Here is a 16,238-nt window from a genome sequence, read left to right on the forward strand (position 1 = left end):
CTTCTGCTCGACTCATCATGGGGCCTAGGGCTGGTTGTGGGGACTGAGGCAGTAAAGCAGGTTCTTGTCTGAATTTCGCCACCAGACGAGGGCTCTCGGCTCTCCACCTGTGCACCCAGCCTCACTCCACCGTTACCCAGGACTACCTGCTTCTACAGCACAGTAGCCTCCTGCTTCTTCCAGACCCTGCACTCCACCACCTCTTCCCCAGGCCCTGCGCACTCTCCACCAAGAAGCCATTTTGGATTCCATCCAGTCTACTCAGGTCTTTTCGTTCATCTCATGTCCTGGATCTCAGTTATGTGACCATGACCATCCCTTAGACTGGGACACCCCTGAGAACAGGAGCAGGTATCTCCACCATAGAGCTTCACCCTCCCAACCTCTATGAGCCCTGCACCTGGCTTTGTCCACCTGGGGGGTCAGCTAGGTAGCATGATCCGTCAGACCGAACGGCGTTGGTGAGGCATGGGGGTGGATGGAGGCAGATGCAGTGTGTACAAACGGGGAGCTCTTTACTGGCTGCCGTGAGAAGCCTATATACAGAGAAGGCACGAGGAGGGGGAGGGAGTTCCCCTGCTACAGTACCATGGAAGTGGGGAGGGGTGGGGGAGGGGGCCTGCCAACAGGCAGGGGTCAGGAGAGGTTTTCTGGAACCAGCCTCAACTTCTAGAATGGGCCACAGGGGAGAGGGCAGAGCTAACCTGGCTCTGAAAGCCAAGGACAGCCAACAGCTTCACTTCTAGGTCTCCAACCCGTGGTCAGTGGGGGCAGAGTGGGGTCTGGCTGATGTGGCATCTTGGGGCTCCCTCCCCGTTCTACATTCAAGTGTCGCTCCCTCTGTGATCTTGTGGGGGGTCCCTCCAGGCCAGGATGGTAATGTGGCTGAAAAGTGGTATCTGCTCTGTATCCTTCCAACATCTCCTTGGCCCAGGACCAGTCCCCTCTTCTGCTGAGGATTCCATTGTGCTCCCAGGGCAGTCCCAGCACAGTGTGTCCTGGCTGCCTGGCACTGTCCATCTTTGTTTCTTAGGGCTGAATTTCCTGCTAGTGCATGGAATGGCCATGGCTGAGGACAGAGGTTTCGCAACGATTCATGAAAGAGAGCCATCCTGGGGACCTTCCTTCTAGTTCCTTCTGCTCTTGGGTCTGAGCATGCCAGGTCCTGTGAACACCCCCTTGGACAACCTCAGGCAGGCTCCGGCTCTCTGGCATGGGTACTGGGAGCTGCACCGGGGGCCTGTCAGTAGTTTTCATCTTGAGGACAGAGTCAATCCAGTGACGACGGGCTCACGATGGGTCCAGTGTGAACAGAGGTGTCACCATATTGGGGGCCTCTTCCTCCTGGCTCTGGTGGAGGCCCTTTGGCTTGGTTATGGCACAGGCAGAGGCTGGGACACGCGTGTCCATGCACCATCTGGGGTGCACAGTCCACAAGCAGTGGAACCCATATGTGCTCATATGTGTCCAGGGCACAGGGCTGCAGTGCTCAGCAGTGCAAGTTCCACGGCCCCAGCCCTCCTTCGGGGAGAAGGCCATGGCCGGATGGCACGTGCATACACTTGAAGAGGTGTGTGTGCCCGAGCCTGCTGGTGCCAGCCAAAGGCAGTAGCCCCTGTGGACTGTCAGGGCATAACTTATGATAAATAGAACAAGGGGACACTAGGGGAGCAGGGGTGGGATCAGGGAGGATGTCAGTAGTATCGGTCCCGAGTCTGCCAGCTGGTCACCCAGTGCTTCTTGGTGGGCACAGTGCTCCCTGGAGGTGGGTAGCGCTCCTCCTCCCGGATCCGCACCCCGTGGTACTTGGGCATGATCCGGTAATAGCGGGTCCGCTTAAAGAAGTCACACTGGAGAAGGGGAGAAGAGAAAGGCCCTTAGCATCCAGCTTTTGCGCCAGTGGGAAGATGTGCCCAGCCCCTTCCTTCGCCGCCCGGAGGTCCTCAAAGCCAGGACCCCTACCCAAACACAATGCCATCTCCCTGCGCTGAGACGGGAAGGACAAGGTTCCCCATCCCCAGAGGGCCCCAGAGGAAGGAGGAGCTGAGGAAGGCAGAGAGGAGAAGGAGAGGCAGATGGAGACAGAGGGGCAGTGGCTCAGACTGCTGACGGAATGGCCGGGAGGGGTGGTGATCTACCCTGACCACGATGTCGGGAGGGGTCAGTGTGTCACCCCAGGGGACTCCCAAGAGGAAAAGGGCTGGTTCCCAGAAGAAGGACTCTACTAGTCCCTTCCTTCTCTAGAAGTGGGGGATGGGGTTGTGGAATCACTCTGAAGTTTGTCTTGTGGCCTACAAAGATGGGGCCTAGCCTTGGCCTTGACCCTTTTCCAATCCCCAGAAAGCAGAGGGGGCACAGGGAGGGTTTTATGGTTCCCTCTGGGGGTCCCAAGTCCTTTAGGGGCTCAGCGGGGAGGCTGGTGAGAGCAGACACCCCGAGCTCTCCCGGGGTACGGAGAAGGAGGCCGACAGAATGGCCTGCTCTTTGTGGTGGTGCTGGGGACAGAGTGAAGTGCAGAGAGGGCCCGTAAAGGAAGAGGAGCAGATAGAGCAGAGTCAGAGGCCCCAGCCAGCTGGGGGCTTGGGGAAAGGGGCCGGAGGCCGCGTTACCCAGGTGGACCGGGGTGGGGGGCTGCCCCCCTCAGTAGTCGTCCGTCAGCCTCTCTGTCTCTGACGGCTGGCTCTTCATCTCCGCCTTCTGCCTTTTAGCTTCATACAGGGCCCGAGTGCGGGCTCGCTTGAAGAAGCCGCACTGCGGAGGGGAGGAGGTGGGGAGGGGCCATCAGGGGGGGTTGGGGGGTCCTTGCCAGCAGCGCTCATGAACTGGAGCTTAGGGCTAGGGAGCCCGGATGCCTGGGTCCCAGCCCCAGCTTGGTGATGTAGCAGGAGCCAGAGCTCCTGGTTCCCCTTTCTGGCTTGCAGGTCCCCCCCATTAACCTAGGCAGGAGCATCCTGGATGGGGCAGGGGGTGCGACTGGGAGCTGGGAAGAGGGTGGGGGGACTCGGGGGATGGGGGGTGAGATGGACGTGAGGACTGAGATGAAGGGAGACTTGGTGAGGGTCTGCTGGCAGGAGGTCCCAGAGTAGGCGTCCCAGTGGCGGGTTGGGTGTCCTGACCTTCCACAGCAAGAGGATGATCAGCCCCAGCAGCAGCAGCCCGGCGCTCACGGCCACAAGCACCAGCCACAGCTCGATCTCGGCTGGCAGCTCCTCCACCAGCTCAGAGTCAATGTCCACGGAGAACTGGAGGGGGTGAGAAGGGGCTCAGCCTTGTATCCATGCCCTTAGGCCCAGAGCTCATCCCTCCTGTTCCAGCTGGACCCACGACCCTGCTTTTTTTTTTTTTTTTTTTAGTTGCACATATATTTTTTTAATTTTTATTTATTTATTTATTTTAAGCATCTTTATTGGACTATAATTGCTTTACAATGGTGTGTTAGTTTCTGCTTTATAACAAGTGAATCAGCTATACATAGACATATATTCCCATATCTCTTCCCTCTTGCATCTCCCTCCCTCCCACCCTCCCTATCCCACCCCACTAGGTGGTCACAAAGCACCGAGCTGATCTCCCTGTGCTATGCGGCTGCTTCCCACTAGCTATCTATTTGACATTTGGTAGTGTATCTATGTCCCTGCCACTCTCTCACTTTGTCCCAGCTTACCCTTCCCCCTCCCCGTGTCCTCAAGTCCATTCTCTAGTACATCTGCGCAGGACCCTGATTTTTGATCTACTGCCAGTAGGGGGCACTCAGGGACTGGAAAAGCCCCTGCCCGCCCACTGACAGCCGCAGATTCCTCCATCCTCCCCTTTCTCCACAGGAGCAGCCTCAGATCGGGGAGGCAGCCTGTAGTCTGGCTTTGTGACCCACACATCTGGGCTTGGGTGCCAGCTCCATCCTTGACAAGCTGTGGAATCTTGGACTAGTAATTTCATCTCTCTGAATCTCCATTTCATGCTCTCTGATAAGGGGATCATAATGCCTCCCTCATAATACAGTAGAGAACCAAAAGTAAAACCCAAAGCATGGGTTCTGGAGCCAGACTACCTGGGTTCAAGCCCTAGCTGTGTTATTCACTAGTTGTGTGACCTTGGGCAAGTCGCTTAACCTCTCTGTTGTTCATCTATAAAATGGGGATTATGCTAATAATACCTACATCATCATAGGTTGCTGGAGAGGATTAAATGTGTTTAATATGAGTAAACTGCTTTGAGCAATACCTGGTACACAGCAACACTCCGTAAATATTTACAAAAAAACAAAGAGTGCCCAGCATATAGTACAATTTTTTCCTTCCCCTACAATGAAGATATATATATATATATAATATATGTTTTATAATATGAAGTTATTTCATATATTTTAAATATATACTTATATATAGAAAAATATTTTTTCTGACGCTACATTATTATTTCTTAAAAAGTTATTCTGATTATTTTTTTTTTAAAGATGACATGAAGAAAATTAAAGGTTCCCAGTAATTTTACTCCATAGAAAAAGCTATCTTCAACATTTTGTTGAATCTCTTTCCATATATATACATAGAGAGAGAGAGAGACACAGAGAGAGAGAGAGAGAGAGAGATTTTTTTTTTTTTTGGCTGTGCTGTGCAACATGTGGGATCTTAGTACCCCGACCGGGGATTGAACCTGCGCGCCCTGCATTGGAAGCGTGGAGTCTTAACCACTGGGCCGCCGGGGCAGTGCTCTTTCCATGTTTGTAAACGTATGTGTTCAACATATATATTGTTTCTTCCACATAAATGGGATCTGTGTGTACTGTACGCACTCTTCTGCGACCTTTTTCATTATCTTTCGATGTCAATTAATAAAGATCAACCTCATCTCTTCTGATGACTGCATAGTCATTGTAGGAAATGTACCGTAATTTATCGAACCAATCTCCCGCTGAAAGACGTTTAGATTGTTTCCAATCTTATGCCATTATAAACAATGCTTTAAAAATATCCCCATATATTTATGTTTGCAAACTTGGCCTATTAGCTCCTTAAGGTATATTATCATGTGCAGGATCAAAGGAAATGTGCAATTAAAAATTTAATAGATATTGATAAATTCACCTCCAAAAAGAATCCATCAATTTATATTCCAGTCAATAGCATTTCCTTCTACCTCAGCAGCACCGGACAGCATTATTCTTTTTAATATTTTCTAATATGATAGGAAAAAAATCTTATTGCTATTATTTTTATTTATTATTGAATTGAACATTGGTATTTCACTCTATGTACACTGCCTGTTTATCTCTATGCCGCCCTTTATCTTTTTTCTTTTCTTTTTTTTTTTTTTAATTAATTTATTTATTTTTGGCTGTGCCGGGTCTTCATTTCTGTGCGAGGGCTTTCTCTAGTTGTGGCAAGCGGGGGCCACTCTTCATCGCGGTGCGCGGGCCTCTCACTGTCGCGGCCTCTCTTGTTGCGGAGCACAGGCTCCAGACGCGCAGGCTCAGTAGTTGTGGCTCACGGGCCCAGTTGCTCCGCAGCATGTGGGATCCTCCCAGACCAGGGCTCGAACCCGTGTCCCCTGCATTAGCAGGCAGATTCTCAACCACTGTGCCACCAGGGAAGCCCCGCCCTTTATCTTTACATATTAAAAATATGTCGGGCTTCCCTGGTGGTGCAGTGCTTGGGAGTCCGCCTGCCGATGCAGGGGACACAGGTTCGTGCCCTGGTCCGGGAAGATCCCACATGCCGCGGAGCAGCTAGGCCCGTGAGCCATGGCCGCTGAGCCTGCGCGTCCAGAGCCTGTGCTCCGCAATGGGAGAGGCCACAACAGTGAGAGGCCCGTGTACCGCAAAAAAAAAAAAAAAAAAAAAAAAAAAAATGTCTATCAATACTTTGTCACGTATGCTATAAACTTTTTTAAAAAGCAATACATCATTTGCCTTTTTAGTTTCCTTACCGTCTCTTTTGCTGTACACAGATTTAAAATTTCATACAGTCTCTTATAACTGATTCACTTTGCTGTACACCTGAAACTAATACAACCTTGTAAATCAACTATACTCCAATAAAAATTTAAAAAATAAAATAAAATAAAATTTCATATAGTCTAATTTGTCAAATTTTTCCTTTGTGACTTCTGGGTTTAATAACTCCCTTTTTCCATAATTAAAGATTATTATTAAATTATTTCCTGAATTTTCTTCTGGTATAATAGATTTTATTTCCGATATTTAAATACTTAATCTAACTCAAATGTGTTTTTGTTTATGGTGGGAGGCAGGGGTTTGCCTTTACTTTCCAAATGTGTTCTCCCAATACTACTTGTTTACCTTTTTCTCCTGATTAAAAATGCCATCTGTATAATAAAGTAAATTTCTATCCTGTTCCATTGATCTTTCTGGCCCTTCCTATACTACCTTTATTTTAGGAAGTGTGCCATAATGTATTTAACTAAAACTTCATTCACCTCCTATACCTATCCCCTTCATATCTCCACTTATATCCTTTTCATAACAAATTATTAGCAATTTTGTCATATTTATTCTTCCATATGTAACTCAGAATCAAGTTTGGGAACTTTCTTTTCAAGTTTCCACAGAGATGGAACATCTTCACAGAGATGTCATGCAGATCAAATGAGCTCAAGCAGAGGTTCTCAACCCTGGCTGCACAGTAGAATCACTGGGGGGTACTTTTTAACATACCAACACTGGGGTCCCACCTCCACAGACTCAGATTTCATTGATCAGGGGTGTAGTCCAGACACCAGAAGTCCTCCAGAGGATTACAATGTGCTGCCAAGATTGAGACCACATAGCTAAAGTGTGTGAACATGCTCTGAAAAGATGCCCTGTTCTCCCGTGCCCTGGCCAGGCACTGCTGTCTCCTTAGCACGGTCACTCACCCGCACCGTCTTGTTCTCCATGTTGATGGTGGGGACGCCAGTTCGGAGGAACAGGGTGGCCCAGCTGGCTACCCTGACTCGGTCAAAGTCTTTGTAATCCTGGAGGGGGGAAGGATGGGTCCAAAGAAGCAGCTGAAGCCCCTCTGAGCCTCTCTCCTGATCCTCCCTCAGGGTCAACAACAACTACCAGGACACCATCCCCCCAGCCTTAAGCAGCGCCCAAAAGGACCTGACACCAGGCCTCTCCTCCACACACGAACACACGTCATTCATTCATCTGTGCGTCAGGTCCTGTGTTGGATGCTGGGGACAGCAGAGACAATGAAGGTCACAGTCTAGGTCCGGCCTGTGGGCTAAATCTGGCCCATGACCTGCTTTTGTAAATAAAGTATTTCTGGCACATAGACACGCCCATTCATCTATGTATTGTCTGTGGCAGCTTTGTGTTACTATGCAGAATTGAGTAGTTGCAACAGAAAGCACGTGGCCCACAGAGCTGAAAAGATGTTTAATCTAGTCATTTACAGAAAAAGTTTGGTCTAGGTGGCACGAGATGGCTGGCGCTGCAACCCAGAGCAGAGCATGGTAAGTGGCATGTGTGGTTTCTGAGAAAGTTCTGTGCGTGTCCAGAGGGGAGAGGTCATTTTCAGCTGGAAAAGTCAGAAAAGACCTCACTCGTGGTCTCTTGAGGGACACTGTGAAGCCTGAACAGAAGTTTACATGCAGAGATGACAGAGGGGAGCTGGCATCCAGGAGGAAGGAACAGCATGGGCTAAAGCAGGGAGGTGGGAAAGCAATGGACTCATGACAGAATAATGAACATGTGAGAGAAGGTCATCTTGGCTAGAGACAAAATTGTCTCATATCCCCCACACAGATGCACAGACTAGCACTGATACAGCACCACACAGTAACAGGTGCACAACCCAGCACGTATCAGTCTCCATGCAGTCACTGACACACACTCGGGCACACACATGCCCTCTGGCCTCATCCTCTCCCTGTTGCTCTCCCTGCCTGGGCGGGTGGCAGTGGAGACCTCCAGACCCCAGCACTGACCTCGATGAAGGTGCTGTTCCACACTCGTGCCTGCACTGTCACGTTGGTGATGACGGGGGCATCAGGAATCCGGCACTCCAGCCACACACAGCGGGTGTGGTCACCGCCACAGCTCTGAGGTGGGCAGGGAACACAGAACACGAGATGGTCTGGGTCTCTAGATTCTTCAGGCTTCGCCCCTGGCTTTGTCCCACCCATGGCTGACCTGGAGGGGCCTGCCCTAATCCCTTCACTCAGGCACACTGCACTTACGTGTTTAAGGCACATTCTTTGGGCCAAGCATACATAGATGCTAGCGACAGGGAGAACGGGAAATCTGATCCTTGTTTGTGTAAATGGGGCCCAATCCCAAACGCCACCTTTCCAATGCCTTCCCACGCTGAGCCTCTGTTCCTGCCAGCTCCGTCTACTTGGAAGGCCACTTCTCCCTCTCCACCCAGCTAGACCTCAACCTGCTGCCCAGGCCTGCTTCCCTCTTCCTTCTGACAGAGGGTGCCCTGCCCCCCATCTTCATCTTGCCTCTCCCCATTCCCAGCCCTAATGATCAAAGCTGTGAACAGCTGTATCACCCCCAACAGGTTGGGGCTCCTGGGAATAGAATCAGTATTTCTTCCTTCAGTCCACTGTACTGGCTGCTCCCCAACACAAGGCAAGGGCAGCGGGGTCCCTCTGAGGGCAGGAGATGAGTCCCTCTCCCTGACTGGAGGCTCCTGAAGGCAGGGGCCACATCACCTCATCAGACGGGGTTCTCCTGGAGCGTAGCACCTATCTCCCTTGCTTCGTGTGCCCCCAGGTGCCCACCCACCCTGTGATGGGTGGGCGCAACCCCCTCCAACCTTGCCCTGGTCACTCACCAGCTGGATCTCAGACTTGGCTTTTTTGGCAGCAGCCAGAGTGACAGGCAGGGGGCCCTGGCCTCCCCCGGGGTCCAGTTGTCGCCGCCTGCGTCGTGGAGATGGCGGCCTGTCCCCAGGAACCTGAAGGGGGAAGAGGCGATTTGTTGGCGGGAGGATCAAGGGTGAGGAGAGGAGGAAAGGGCAGGTGGAGGAGGCAGGTCCCGGAGATGGAGGAGGCGAGGGAGAGGAAGACGCGGGCCTTTCTGCCCTGCAGCTCGCAAAGGAAATGAGACGCGAGTGAACGCTTCCCCTGGTGTCCTTACAGAGAGAGTGAGGTTGAGAGGGTTGACAAGGTCTCCAGGTGGCCGGCAGCGCCAGGACCCATTGCCGTGGACTGTGATCTCCGTGGGGTATAGCAGCCACTTGCCATTGCTGACTTCATAGGGCCACTCCAGCCCCAGGACCAGGGTACCAAGGGCTGCCAGCCCTTCTGCCACTGGGCCCACCTGTGGGTACAAGGGCTGTCATGGCCACTGTCTCCTGAAAAACCACCTCCATCTCACCAACCCCCACCCTCACACCCTCAGACCCTGGACCCAGAGGTCCCCTTACCTGGAACTCATACTTGAGAGGGCTTCCCACATCCTCCACAGTTTTCATGCCAGACTCACCCATCACTGTCCCCCCAAAGAAGCTTTGTAGCCGGTGGCTCACCCTAGGAGTAAGAAAGATGTTGGAGTCACAGGGGATGGGAGGGGCCTTTGCAGCGGGGGGCGGGCACCAAGGTTAACTACAGCTCCTCTGATATCAGGCAGACCTGAGATAAACCCCAGCTCTAGCATTTACGAGTTGTATGGCCTCAAACAAGTTATTGATCCTCTCTGAGCCTCAGTTTCTTCATCTGTAAAGTGGGGTTAATCTGTTAAGCAGGGTCACTATATAATGGGGCTGTGTGAGAAGACAATGAGATGATGTATATAAAATCCTTAGCATTGTATATATGTGCCACATCTTCTTTATCCATTCATCTGTTGATGGATACTTGGGTTGCTTCCCCTAGAGTCTATCATACAGAGTGAAGTAAGTCAGAAAGAGAAAAACAAATACCGTATGCTAACACATATATATGCAATCTAAAAAAAAAAAAAAAAAAGTGGTCATGAAGAACCTAGGGGCAAGACCGGAATAAAGATACAGACCTACTAGAGAATGGACTTGAGGATACGGGGAGGGGGAAGGGTAAGCTGGGACAAAGTGAGAGAGAGGCATGGACATATATACGCTACCAAACGTAAAATAGATAGCTAGTGGGAAGCAGCCGCAGAGCACAGGGAGATCAGCTTGGTGATCTGTGACCACCTAGAGGGGTGGGATAGGGAGGGTGGGAGGGAGGGAGATGCAACAGGGAAGAGATATGGGAACATATGTATATGTATAACTGATTCACTCTTTTATACAGCAGAAGCTAACATACCATTGTAAGGCAATTATACTCCAATAAAGATGCTTAAAGCATTTAGAGAAGAGCTAACACCTATCCTTCTCAAACTCTTCCAAAATATAGCAGAGGGAGGAACACTCCCAAACTCATTCTACGAGGCCACCATCACCCTGATACCAAAACCAGACAAGGATGTCACAAAGAAAGGAAACTACAGGCCAATATCACTGATGAACATAGATGCAAAAATCCTCACCAAAATACTAGCAAACAGAATCCAACAGCACATTAAAAGGATCATACACCATGATCAAGTGGGGTTTATTCCAGGAATGCAGGGATTCTTCAATATACGCAAATCAATCAACGTGATACACCATATTAACAAATTGAAGGAGAAAAACCATATGATCATCTCAATAGATGCGGAGAAAGCTTTCGACAAAATTCAACACCCATTTATGATAAAAACCCTGCAGAAAGTAGGCATAGAGGGAACTTTCCTCAACATAATAAAGGCCATATATGACAAACCCACAGCCAGCATCGTGCTCAATGGTGAAAAACTGAAACCATTTCCACTGAGATCAGGAACAAGACAAGGTTGCCCACTCTCACCACTCTTATTCAACATAGTTTTGGAAGTTTTAGCCACAGCAATCAGAGAAGAAAAGGAAATAAAAGGAATCCAAATCGGAAAAGAAGAAGTAAAGCTGTCACTGTTTGCAGATGACATGATACTATACATAGAGAATCCTAAAGATGCTACCAGAAAACTACTAGAGCTAATCAATGAATTTGGTAAAGTGGCAGGATACAAAATTAATGCACAGAAATCTGTGGCATTCCTATATACTAATGATGAAAAATCTGAAAGTGAAATCAAGGAAACACTCCCATTTACCACTGCAACAAAAAGAATAAAATATCTAGGAATAAACCTACCTAAGGAGACAAAAGACCTGTATGCAGAAAATTATAAGACACTGATGAAAGAAATTAAAGATGATACAAATAGATGGAGAGATGTACCATGTTCTTGGATTGGAAGAATCAACATTGTGAAAATGACTCTACTACCCAAAGCAATCTACAGATTCAATGCAATCCCTATCAAACTACCACTGGCATTTTTCACAGAACTAGAACAAAAAATTTCACAATTTGTATGGAAACACAAAAGACCCCGAATAGCCAAAGCAATCTTGAGAACGAAAAATGGAGCTGGAGGAATCAGGCTCCCTGACTTCAGACTATGCTACAAAGCTACAGTAATCAAGACAGTATGGTACTGGCACAAAAACAGAAAGATAGATCAATGGAACAGGATAGAAAGCCCAGAGATAAACCCACGGACATATGGTCACCTTATCTTTGATAAAGGAGGCAGGAATGTACAGTGGAGAAAGGACAGTCTCTTCAATAAGTGGTGCTGGGAAAACTGGATAGGGACATGTAAAAGTATGAGATTAGATCACTCCCTAACACCATACACAAAAATAAGCTCAAAATGGATTAAAGACCTAAATGTAAGGCCAGAAACTATCAAACTCTTAGAGGAAAACATAGGCAGAACACTCTATGACATAAATCACAGCAAGATCCTTTTTGACCCACCTCCTAGAGAAATGGAAATAAAGACAAAAATAAACACATGGGACCTAATGAAACTTCAAAGCTTTTGCACAGCAAAGGAAACCATAAACAAGACCAAAAGACAGCCCTCAGAATGGGAGAAAATATTTGCAAATGGAGCAACTGACAAAGGATTAATCTCCAAAATTTATAAGCAGCTCATGCAGCTCAATAACAAAAAAACAAACAACCCAATCCAAAAATGGGCAGAAGACCTAAATAGACATTTCTCCACAGAAGATATACAGACTGCCAACAAACACATGAAAGGATGCTCAACATCTTTACTCATTAGAGAAATGCAAATCAAAACTACAATGAGATATCATCTTACACCAGTCAGAATGGCCATCATCAAAAAATCTAGAAACAATAAATGCTGGAGAGGGTGTGGAAAAAAGGGAACCCTCTTGCACTGCTGGTGGGAATGTGAATTCGCACAGCCACTATGGAGAACGGTATGGAGGTTCCTTAAAAAACTACAAATAGAACTACCATATGACCCAGCAATCCCACTACTGGGCATATACCCTGAGAAAACCATAATTCAAAAAGAGACATGTACCAAAATGTTCATAGCAGCCCTATTTACAATAGCCCGGAGATGGAAACAACCTAAGTGTCCATCATCGGATGAATGGGTAAAGAAGATGTGGCACATATATACAATGGAATATTACTCAGCCATAAAAAGAAATGAAATTGAGCTATTTGTAATGAGGTGGATGGACCTAGAGTCTGTCATACAGAGTGAAGTAAGTCAGAAAGAGAAAGACAAATACTGTATGCTGACACATATATATATGGAATTTAAGAAAAAAAAATGTCATGAAGAACATAGGGGTAAGACAGAAATAAAGACACAGACCTACTTGAGAATGGACTTGAGGATATGGGGAGGGGGAAGGGTAAGCTGTGACAAAGCGAAAGAGAGGCATGGACATATATACACTACCAAACGTAAGGTAGATAGATAGTGGGAAGCAGCCACAGAGCACAGGGAGATCAGCTGGGTGCTTTGTGACTGCCTGGAGGGGGGGGATGGGGAGGGTGGGAGGGAGGGAGATGCATGAGGGAAGGGATGTGGGAACAGATGTATATGTATGACTGATTCACTTTGTTATAAAGCAGAAACTAATTTAAAAAAAAAAAATGCTTAAAAAAAAAAAAAATCCTTAGCACAACAAGCTCTCATGAAATGGTAGGGCCACACCAACACCTTAGTCCCAGAGGTTCTGATTCCTCCACTGCTGCCTGCTTTGCAAGGAGAATAATAATAATAGTAAGAATAATGATAGTGATGCTGTTATGTCTTGGCCTAAGGATACCAAGCCAGGAGAGGTGTCTCAGAGGAGCTTGAGAGACACCTTAGGGAGCGGAGACCCTAGCTCAGGCCCAGCAGGCTGGGGTTGGGGGGAGTGGTACCCACATGCTGAGCGAGGCCTGGAGTGTGTAGTCCACCAGCAGAGTCAGGGTCATGGGCCACAGGTCATCCTGGTGACTTGACCTGGGGAAAGAATGCGGAGGATAGGGGAGGTACGTGTCAGCTGAGGCTGGGGTGGGGGCGCCCAGGACATCTCAACCCCGACATAGCCTGGCTTCTCGAGGTCACTCACGTGGAGAGCTGCAGCTGTGCCTGGAGTTCCCTTGTGTGCAGGGTCACCCCAATGACCTCGAAGGCAATGAGCAGCTCCATCTGCCATGAGGGTGAGGGAGGCAGAGAGGGGCGTTTGGGGCCAGGCAGGGGTGACGCCATGGGGAAGCGAGGGGCTGAATGCTACACTAAGGAGCTGGTTCTCTGGCCTCCTCCTCCCATTCAGGGTGCGGTCTTCCTCTGCCACCTGTCTCCACATGTCCACCTTCCTGTGGCCCCGCGTCTGTTTCCCTTTTCCCATTCTCTTCCGTTAGTAACATCTCTACTACTTTGGAGCCACATGATCTTGAGCAATCACTGAAACTTTATAAGCCCATGTTTCCTTTCTGTAAATCAGCATCTACCTCCTCAGAAGGTTGTGAGAATTATATCATATAATAGAAGCACAGCCTTGGGGTCAGGGCCTGGCACATAGGAGGTGCTCAGCAAAATCGGTTTCCTCACCTCCACCTGCTCTAGCTTTGTGCATAGCTCCCTAGTGGCCCCATTTTTCTGTCTCTGGGTCTCTCCCCACCCCCTACTGTATCCCTCCCCCCCCTCCACTCTGGCTCTTTGCTTCAAGGAAGCCTGGGAAGCAGGCAGGCAGAGTGAAGATAAGGAACTCAGCAGAGGAGTACCCTGGGACCCATAGAGTTGGGAGGGTGTGGTCGGCGCTCACCCTCTGGTTCCGTTTGAAGGGGTTCCCCAGCTCGCAAACGATGGTCATGGTCTCGGTCTCGTTGGCTTGGCAAGCACCAGGCTGAAGAAAGAAGACAAATCAGGTCTGGGTGGTCAGACTAGGGCTTGTCCCGCCCCTCTCCTGTGGTCCAGGGCCTGAAGCCCTAGAGGCCTGAGAACCGATGTGTTCCCCTAGCAGCAGAGACGCTGCAGGCACCTGAGGGAGCCCAGCCTAGAGGAGTTGGAGGGGGGAACACATGGCAAATGACAACACATGCACAGGACATGTATGAAGGATACATATACGTGGTGGAGCTGTGACTGGGCTCCGAGGGGGCGGGAGGCACTCACGGGGCGCACTGCGGACAGCAGCAGGGCGGGAGGCACCGCCAGGGTGAGCAGCGCCTCGTGGGCGTCTTCCCCAGCCCGCTCCCGGCTTGGGGTGTTGGTCAAGTTGATGCTCAGCAGCAGTTTTCGGAAGTCTCTATTGTACTGGAGCCTGACAGGGGAGGAGCCCCGGGCTGAGCCCAAAGCCCCGCCCCCGGGCCCGCCCCAGACCTGTTAGGCCCCGCCCCCCCCGAAGAAAGCCCCTTTTCTGGCCAGGGAAGGCCAGTCTTAACAGCTCCCACCCCGCTAAGTAAGGTCCCTCCTCTCCGACTCGCCTCTCTCTGAGACCCCTCCCCTCAGATCTTACCAGTTCTCTCCCCTCTTCCAGACCAATAGGGCCCCGCCCCTCACTTCCCCAAAGCCAGTGAAGTCCGCCCCACCCTTGGCCAGTCCCCGCGGTCCAGAGCGCACCTGCTCAGCCGCTGCCCCAGCTCAGACACGAAGGCCGCCTGCATCTGCAAGTTGCTGTCGCACTTGTTGTCCGGCCCGCACTCCTTCTGGAACTGGACCTGGGGGTGGTCGGAGGCGTGGAGGGCCCACCACCCACAGCGCCCTCTCGCCCCACAGCTCTCCGGGCCCCTGTCCTTCGGCCCCACCCACCTCCGTGTGGTTCTCCAGAGCCTGCGCCTGGTTGAGGACTGGGTAGGCGTCCAGGGACCGAAGCCCCAGTCGGGGGCGCTCAGGCATCCGCAAAGGTAAAGAGTAGTTCATGGAGATGATGATGGGTCGGAGTTTGTCACGGACGTTGTCCTGGGAAAGGAAGGCGAGCTGAACCCAGCTCTGCACTGCCCTCCAAACCAAGTTGAATCCTCACGCCATCCTAAACCCCTAGGGAGGAGCTGAAGGCCCCCACCCGGCCTCAACCCTGAAAACCCCCTGTAAGGCTGAACCCCCTCCCATGCGATCACCATATTGACCCCACTGGTACCACCTTGACCCACAAGTGAGAAGGTGGGGCTCCTCCTCTCCAGGGATCCCTCTGGGGGGAGGGCTGAGCTTCCCTTCATCCCTGGGGTCCCCAGGTTGAGTTCTCCCTTCTCACCCTGATGTCCCAGAGAGAGCCTGAGCTCGCCCCTACTAACGGATGCCTTTCCCCCAGAGGTGAGCTGAGGCAAGAATTTCACACCCCTCACCGTGGCCCCCATCTGCACTCCAAGGGTCTCCTCTCTCCTCTACCATGGGCTGGGTGCTGTGCACTGTACCCCCTACTTACCTATGGCCTTCCAGGCCGACCTGCCACCTCTGTCTCTGGGGAGACCTCATTCCCTCACCCTTGACCTTGGGGGCTCTGGCTACCTCCTCCTGGGACCACAGAGCCCATGTGCCACCCCTCGCCCCTCCCTCACCATCAGGAGCAGCTCCAGCGTCTGGCAGCGCATCTCGGGCATGGAGAAGAAGCCATGGAAGGTAGCTGACTGACTGCGTGCAAAGCGGAGCCGGGGTGGGCGGCGGTCCCGGTCGGCCTCCAGAGTGTAGGCCAGGGCTGCAGGTGCACAGTGTGGTCAGCAAGTGACCAGGTAAGCATGCCCTCCCCCTCGTCCTGCAGCCCAGCACTCACTGATGTTCCGCCTGTACTTGGGGTCCCCGGCACTCTGGTTGTAAGCAAAGCACAGCTCTACCTGCACACTGTTGAGGGTGGGGGACATGGAGGAGGGTCTGGTCACAGTGGGACCCAGATATCCAGGCCCTGGCTTTC

At 50.7% G+C, this 16,238-nt stretch overlaps 1 protein-coding gene across 1 annotated transcript in view; it reads right to left on the minus strand.

Annotated features, from left to right (window-relative positions):
- Positions 1-1,595: 1,595 nt before the first annotated feature.
- Positions 1,596-16,238, minus strand: part of ITGA3 (integrin subunit alpha 3) — a gene marked incomplete at its 5' end in the record, with an annotated part of 31,051 nt that continues 16,408 nt past the window's right edge. Inside the window, 15 exons of the mRNA XM_079725804.1 lie at positions 1,596-1,850; positions 3,117-3,242; positions 6,874-6,972; positions 7,933-8,046; positions 8,787-8,909; positions 9,092-9,274; positions 9,381-9,483; positions 13,274-13,351; positions 13,461-13,540; positions 14,157-14,237; positions 14,507-14,654; positions 14,954-15,051; positions 15,143-15,292; positions 15,889-16,025; positions 16,101-16,168. Of these exons, the coding sequence (XP_079581930.1) occupies positions 1,695-1,850; positions 3,117-3,242; positions 6,874-6,972; positions 7,933-8,046; positions 8,787-8,909; positions 9,092-9,274; positions 9,381-9,483; positions 13,274-13,351; positions 13,461-13,540; positions 14,157-14,237; positions 14,507-14,654; positions 14,954-15,051; positions 15,143-15,292; positions 15,889-16,025; positions 16,101-16,168 (1,744 nt within the window). The 3' untranslated portion in view covers positions 1,596-1,694. The remainder of the gene's footprint in view (positions 1,851-3,116; positions 3,243-6,873; positions 6,973-7,932; positions 8,047-8,786; positions 8,910-9,091; positions 9,275-9,380; positions 9,484-13,273; positions 13,352-13,460; positions 13,541-14,156; positions 14,238-14,506; positions 14,655-14,953; positions 15,052-15,142; positions 15,293-15,888; positions 16,026-16,100; positions 16,169-16,238) is intronic.

Source organism: Hyperoodon ampullatus (genome assembly GCF_949752795.1).
Source record: "Hyperoodon ampullatus genome assembly, chromosome: 19".
Taxonomy (NCBI): Eukaryota; Metazoa; Chordata; class Mammalia; order Artiodactyla; family Ziphiidae; genus Hyperoodon; species Hyperoodon ampullatus.